The sequence below is a fragment of the Tupaia chinensis genome, unplaced genomic scaffold (genome assembly GCF_000334495.1).
Source record: "Tupaia chinensis unplaced genomic scaffold, TupChi_1.0 Scaffold000054_1, whole genome shotgun sequence".
Lineage (NCBI taxonomy): Eukaryota > Metazoa > Chordata > Mammalia > Scandentia > Tupaiidae > Tupaia > Tupaia belangeri.
Window position 1 is genome coordinate 4,916,458 of NW_006159512.1, and position 8,095 is coordinate 4,924,552.

General features: G+C 38.5%; 1 protein-coding gene across 1 annotated transcript in view; it reads right to left on the bottom strand.

Annotated features, from left to right (window-relative positions):
• The window catches only part of GNPTAB (N-acetylglucosamine-1-phosphate transferase subunits alpha and beta), a 107,618-nt gene that overhangs the window by 8,157 nt on the left and 91,366 nt on the right, over positions 1 to 8,095 (bottom strand). The window contains exons 17-18 of the mRNA XM_006141392.3: positions 3,879 to 3,964; positions 3,266 to 3,364 (exon numbers count right to left, since the gene is read on the bottom strand). Coding sequence (XP_006141454.1) covers positions 3,266 to 3,364; positions 3,879 to 3,964 — 185 coding nt within the window. The remainder of the gene's footprint in view (positions 1 to 3,265; positions 3,365 to 3,878; positions 3,965 to 8,095) is intronic.

Sequence of the window (8,095 nt, forward strand, 5' to 3'; positions counted from 1 at the left end):
GTGTAGGTAAGATGGTGCCTATAGTACAGATTCAGTAAGTTTCATGGATATGCTTCAACCAAGGCATAAATACTGAAATCTGACAGATTACATTGCTGCTTTTGATCTTGCTTTCAATTAAGTTGCCCTTAAGGCAGAAGTCATTAAACTGAGGGCCCATTAAAATGGTGGTGACACTTGTGATGTAGAATTGCCAAAAAAAAAAAAAAAAAAAATCAAACTTAAGAGATGATGACACTTGTGATGTAAATTGCCAAAAAAAGAAAAAAAAATCAAACTTAAATCTGATAATTAAATTCAAATCCAACTATCAATTTATGAGAAACACGGGAACACAAGAATATGTTAAATAACCAGGATAAAAGAAATACAAAGTATAGGCAATCTACAGAATATATAATAAGATTTCTTCATAGAAAATACAAAAAAATAAATGGTTAAAAATATCTTGGGAAACCTAAAGATTTATTTAAAATGAATTTATGTGATATTGCTATTGTTTTGGACGGAGGGGGACGAAAAGGGTCATGTGTGAACCATAGAGACAGACAGTAAGAGGAGGAGTGGGAGAAACTACGTCCCCCATTGGGCATCGTCACATCACTGTTCCTTCTCTTCCATTTTTCCATGCTGTTGGGATTTGGGGCATGCACACACACATGCCTAGTGTTTTTTTGTTTGTTTGTTTGTTTTTTTGGAGAGATTTTCACTGTAGGGCGCGTGCGCTCGCCAGACAGACAAAGAGAGACATAGAGACAGAAAGCGAGAAATCACCCCCCAGGGGGGATGGTCACGCCGCAATCCCTTCTCCTCCATTCTCCTCTCAGGATCTTGGGCATGCACGCACACACACCCGGCATGAGTTTTAAGCCACCGGGTCTGGGACACGAACCGCGGTCGACTACGTGGGAGTCCAGCGACATAGCCATTACGCTAACTCCTGGTTCCCGATGCCTAGTGTTTTTCAAGCCACCAGGGCAGGGATTTGAATCACCTGGTTGGCCATGTAGGGATCTGGCTCCCTATATATCACTTTAAACCAACAAATTTAAAAACAAATACAGCGCCAGCCAGTGGCATGATGGTTAATTAAGGTGGCTGGATCTCATATGGCTGACTGTGCAGTTTGAGTCCTGAACCCAGTGGCTTAAAAAACATGCCAGGTACATGTGTGTCCCAAATCCAAAGAGAAAAGAGACTCAACATGGCTATACCCCCTAAGAGGTACTCTCTCACTCACTCTCTGTCTCTCTCCAGTGGGTGCACACACCCTATAACAAGTCAAAGAAAAAAAAAAGCTTATGAAAGACAAGTGGAGAGAAGGGCACACAGACCAGATAGTTAATCAAGATCAAATACAAATCAATTCCTGTTGAAGACAAGTGGTGGGCATGTGAATCATTGAACGATCTATTCTCTAAACCTGGGCACTATTTTAAATTAAAGTATAATAAGGAGCTATGTCAACCAAACATAACACCCGAGCCTTGACTGTATCCTGGATTAAAAACAAATATAAAATGAACAGACAATACTATAAAAGGCATCTGAAGGCCATAGAGGGAATTTGAATATGGGCTAGCTACTAGCATTCTTTAATCAATGTTCAAAGTTCTTATATATGCATTAATGGTCTTGTAGCCTGGGAAAGAAGCCAACATAAGCAGGAGGGCAGGACTAAGGCGGTCAAAGAAAAGCAAACCCTGAGGCTGGCCTAGCAGCACACCAGTCAAGTCTGTGTGTAGGAAGCTGGATCCCACACGGCCATCTACATTTTGAGAATCAGACCCAGGCAGATTGAAAAACACTCTGGGTCTGTATGCATGCATGTCCCAACGGGATGGAGAAATGGAAGACAAAGGCTTGCAATGTGAGCATGTAGAGGAGTTCTCTCTCTCTCTCTCATGAGGTCCCATTCCCTCAGGCAATTAAGCAAGGAAAGAAAGGCAGTCTGAATATTGCCTCTCCCAGACTCCTTATAACATGTCCTTAAACTGAAGTCAGTCAGAAGACTGGTTTCCTATGTCCAACTTAAATATGAGCACAAATACAACAAAAATAATCGAACAATAATTAAAAATAATAAAATCTGTTCACATACACAGAAAGTAGCTGGTCCTGGCAAAAACCACAGAAGAGGCCTGACTTGTCTTGTGTCTTTTTACAAAAATTCTGTGCCTTTATGAAGATGTCTATGAATTCTCTCACCCAACAGCTTTCTTTATTTTTAATTCACTATTATCATTATTATTTTAGTTTTTACTATTGGGCATGTACACTTGCTAAAGAAAGAGAGAGAGAGATCAGAGCGAAGGAATGTGAGAAATCACCCACTTCTCCTTCATTCTTCTCTTGGGATTTTGGGAATGCATGCACATGTACCCAGCATGATTTTCAAGCCACCAGGTCCAAGACTCAAATCATGCAGTCGGCCATGTGGGTTCCAGCACTTTAATCTCAATGTCACCTGCTGGCCAATACCCAACAACTTTCAAACTAACACAAAGACATAAAAGTATGGGTAACAACTGAAAACTCGCATGTTATTATTACAAATCCTCATGTTATTATTACAGATCACTAACAACTGAGAGAACTCAACAACAGAATGGAAAGAAGTTTGTACTCCCATCAGAAATTTTCTTAAATTAAGCTCATTATTTTTTAAAAAATTAGAATAGTGCATTCCTGGTAAAGAGAATATATATGTAGATATGCATTGTACATTCTCTTTATATGTATAAACACACACACACACACAAGCTGGGTAATAATGATGGCTTACTGTTTGTTTGGTTTATGGAAAATATTTGTTGTTTTATAGGAAATGAAGTTATTTTACTAGACTACTGATCATACTAAATAAGCACTAAAGATCTTTTTATTTTTCTCAAAATTCCAGTTTCTTCTACCCCAAAGAAGAATGAGATTTATATAAAGAAATTACGATGGCTTTAAAATATATAGAAAATTTATATCTCAGATTATTTATAGCTAAAATCCTAACTTAAATAAACTAAAGGTCTTTCAAAGCATTTAAAAGACTTGGAATGAAAGATATTCAATTTTATATATCAATTTTATATACTTTTTTCCCCAAGGGAATAGATGAAACACCTATTTTCCACAGAAGTTTAACATCACTTCTAACGTAAAGCTTTCTCAGCTGCTCCAAACAGAAATAAGTTGCTCCTTCCTGTTTAACTGTATTGCCTGTTATTCATCTGTATTTACATAATTAAAGTTAATTTGTAAAAATGCATACCTGGGGTTTTTTCTTATGTCATCCAACTGGCCAACCACATGAGAAACATTGGTACGAATCATTTTAAAAGCAATTTCTTCTTCTCCCATGATTTCAAATCTAATGATCAAAACATATTTAAAGAGATCAAATATTTATGTGGCTATAAAAAATTTTCAATAAGAAAAGCTTTTTTTTCCAAGATATACTTTATATGAGAGAGTAAAGCCCTCCTCCACAGGGCCTGGTCACACCATAATCCTCTTCCTCCATTCCTTTAGCCCACCAGGTCCTGGGCACTCAAGTGCATAAGCTCGTGGACACTAAGGCGCTTCCCTGCCATATTTCAGGCAGATGGGACCTCAGTCAACATGTAGGATCCAGCATCTCTTGAGTAGCACCTAACAACATTACTGCATCATGGAGCCAGCCCAGAAAAAGCATTTTTCAAAACCTTGGTAAATTCGATATCCACAGGATGACTTAATCTTTCAATATTAAATCTTTAATGCTAAAGAAAATTTTACGTAAATTTAAAAAGAATACTTAATGGATAAAATATTATACCACCATGAAAATAACCAGACCACTATAATTATTCTTAAAACAAAGAGAAACTATATGTACTATTTACCTGTATTTGTTTTTGTCCTTATATGCTTTGTGGATTTTGTCTGTTACTGGTTTACAGTTGGTTACTAGACTTTTAGTAACTGGTGGCTATGAGAAAACACAAGTAGATCAGACATTACATGAGGACTGAGACTAGGGGTAGGGTGAGTGAAGCACTCACCTTGGTTGCAAAATATAAGGGGACACCAAAAGACTCAATAATCAAGATGAATACCTTAATACCATATTTAAAAAATCAAGTTGGTGTTCTATAGACTGACTAGTTGCCCATTTCTGTAAATAAAACTTTAATTTTCCTTTCTCTTTTTTTATTTTACGATTTCTTACTTACATTCAATCCTTGCACATCTCTATAAGGTGGTTTTTCAAACTATGCATGTAGTATGTGACAATAAATCAAGGATATTACCACCACAGACATTATTTTCAATAGAGAACTTTACATTCTTGTACCTGCTAAGGGTGTCTTCCCTTTGTCCCTCCCACCACTACTCTAACTCCATTCCCCTCCCTTATGGTCTCTGGTACTGACACTTATCCTCTCTACTATCGTATCTTTGAATCTTCCCATTTCTGCTATAAAGTACAGATATTTGGTATACACTGAGCAAGGATATACAGTATTTGTCTTTCAAAGGCTGGCTTCCTTTTTCTTATTAGCATTCAATCTTCTATATTCATCTACTTTGAATCAAATGACAGTCTCATTGTTCCCTATGACTGAATAGTATTCCATAGTGTCTATGCCCCACAATTTTTTGACCTAGTCATCAGTTCTTGGGCACTTAAGTTGATTCTGTCTCAGAGACTGTGAATAATGCTACAATAAACATTCAAGAGTAAATATTTTTCCGATTGTTTGCCTATCTTTTCCATAAATACCTAAAGATGGGAAATAAAATGTTATTTTAATCACACATTGCTTCACACTATCCATTAAAAGTTCTTTTTTTTTTTTTTTTTTTTAATTTGCCAGAGCAGGTATGTGCTTGTTGGAAAGAGGCGCTGAGACAGAGGGAAACCAAAAAGCACCCCCCATAGGGCATGGTCATGTCATAATCCCTTCTCCATTTCTCCCTCCTTTAAGAATTTCAGGCATTCATGCACACATTTTTCAAGCCACCAGGGTCTGGGACTAACACTGCACAGTTTGCCATCTGGGATCCAGCTGACATAACCACCCGGCCACAGGTTGGTCCCCAAAAGTACCTTTTTCTAACTGTTTTTCATTTTTATTTTTTGTAAGTTTACTTATTTATTTCATAAGAGAGGAAGACAGAGAAGGAGAGAGCAAGACTAAGAGAGGGAGGAACTCCCAAAAGAGTCTTCACATTATGATCCATCTATGCAGGATCACAGCACATGTGCACATACTCATCACACAGAGGGAGACCTTGGGATATGAACCCGGGACCTTCCCATGTGGCTTCACAATAATAGAGCATTGTGTTTCACTGCCTCACCGTGACCAGATTGTTAAGACAGTCTACAAATATGTTACAAATTTTTTCCAGAAAGAATATTAACTTCTAACACAAAATATAATAACCTGGCCTACAAGATACTCAGAAGCTAACTTAGGATTCTATCAATCAATCAATCAATCAATCAATCAATTTATTTATTTATTTTTGGAGAGGATTTTGCTATAGGGTGCGTGTGCTCGCCAGAAAGACACAGAGAAACAGAGCAACAGAAAGCAAGAAATCACCCCCGCAGGGGGGATGGCCACAATCCTTTCTCCTCCATTCTCCTCTCAGAATCTTGGGCACACATGCACATGCACCCAGTGTGAGTTTAAGCTACTGGGTCTGGGACTCAAACCACGTCAACTACATGGGAGTCCGGCGACATAGCCATTAAGCCAACTGCTGTTCCCGATTCTTTTTTTTTTTAAATAAATATTATTTTAATTATTTATTATTTTTTAATTTGACCAGAGAGAGATAGAGACGGAGAGGCTGGGTAGAGGGGAGTGAGAAAGCAAGCCACCAGGTCCAGGACTCAAACTGCAGTCAGCCATGTGGGAGTTCAACACCTCAATCATCATACCACCTGCCAGCGCCTAACGTATGATTCTTATAGTCCACTTAGAAAATGCTTTCTTGGGCTGGCAGGTGGCACAGTGGTTAAGGTGCTAGACTCCCACATAGCCAAATGTGGTTTGAGTCCCAGACCTGGTGGCTCACTTTCTCACTTTCCCCTTCTCTCACTCTCTCTGTTTCTTTGTGGTTTAGCCACAAACTAAAAAATAATAATAAATAATAATAATAAATAAAATTAAATAAAGAAATAATTTAGGGACCAGCAGTTGGCGTAATGGCTATGTCGCTGGACTCCCATGTAGTCAACCGTGGTTTGAGCTCTGGACCCAGTGGCTTAAACTCACACCAGGTGTATGTGCGTGTGTGCCCAAGATCCCGAGAGGAGAATGGAGGAGAAGGGATTGCGGTTTGGCCATCCCCTCTGCGGCGTGATTTCTCACTTCCTGTCTGTCTTTCTGACGAGTGCACATACCCTAAAGCAAACTCTTCTTCCCCACCCCCTAAAAAGAAAATACTTTCTTGTGGCCAGCAGGTGGCATAGTGTTTAAGGTGCTACACTCTCATGTATTGACTGTGGTTCAGGTCCCAGACCCAGTGGCTTGAAACCCACACCAGGTCCTGTGCATGTGTGCCCAAAATCCTGAGAGGAGAATGGAGGAGGAGGGACTGCATTGTGGCAATACCCCCAGGAGGTGGTTTCTTGCTTTCTGTCTTTGTCTGTCTCTCTGGTGAGTGCATGTGCCCTATAGCAAAAAATCTCTCCAAAAAAAACCACAAAAAAACCCCAGAACTTTCTTTATCTTAAGTGTAGTCACAGTTTGAGGTAATAAAGCCTACACCTTGGCTAACAGGTCACTCAAGTAATGTCAACTAATAAAGCCTATATAATTAATATTTATGATCTAAACAGTTTATTTGCATAAGCCTAAAGACTAAACTATAATACTTAGCAAAGCAGCCTTACTTCCTTAGTTCTTACCTCTCAAAGGTTATTTCCTGAGTAAATCTCATGCCAGAAAATTGGTAAACACTAAAATACTATTCTGGTAGCAAATGAAGATATATTTATCTTGAAAGGAAGCTAAAATCTCTCAACAGTCTTTCATTGTGGCTATTGTAAGACAAGATGAATAATTCCTCTATGTGAACTACAATCATTTTCCTTTAGAAAACAGCACACTTCTACAAGTTCAATATAAGTGCTAGGATTGATCATAGTAAAGTCTTACAAAAAAAAAAAGTTTGCAAGGAGAGAATAAAACATAGGAGGACAGACAGATGTGAAACTGAGGTGGTCAAAAGAGAAGTCTTGAGAAAGCTAAAATGGGTCGTGCTGCTAGTGAAGTTTCCTGAATCTTCAGGTGAAGTCAGTGGCCTCTAAGTAAGCTCTCAGTATGTTCCTACATCTTTCCAAAACGAAGACCAAAGAGGATTTTGTTAAGAAGAGAAGCAGAGAGGGATATGTTTAGGTGCCCAACATCCTTTCTTGTTTTTCCTCCTATGTCTCAGCCATGCTCTGGGGTTGCCGATGAAGATACAGGAAAAGACACAGATGCTTACTGTCTATTGAAGTAGGAGAAAGGGTGTAGCCACAACCCTGTTAACAGAAATTTTAGCAATTTGACAGACATAGATGTAAAAAAACAAACAAGCCCAATAAACAAAACCAGATCATAGACCACTGGATGATTTAAGAGTTTATTGTATTAGCTTTGTCGGGTTAGAGTAACTACAAATTTTGGAAAAACAGAAAGGAATTACTGTTTATAACCAAGGGGACTAGACAGTGGTACAGTGATAAAACAGGATGTGCTGCTGGGCAAACCCACATGGGAAGGTTCCAGATTAGCATCAGGAAACCTCCCTGAGTATACCAGGCACATGTATGCCCACAATCTAGAGCTGGTTGAGGCTGGGGTAGACTACAGTGCTAGGACCCTGTTGGAGGTACTGTCTCTCGGCCCTCTTCTTCTCTCTTTGTTTTTCTCACTCATAAAAAAAAAAAAAAAGAATAAATAGACTTTAACTTTTTTTTTTTCTTTTTTAAAGAAGTCTTAGAACTGAGAATGTCTTTAGCTTATACAATCTAATTTCTAACGTTTTAAACTTTGGTTCTGTTTTCTATGGTGGCATGAAAAACGCCTGTGAGAAATATATAGATTTTATATATATA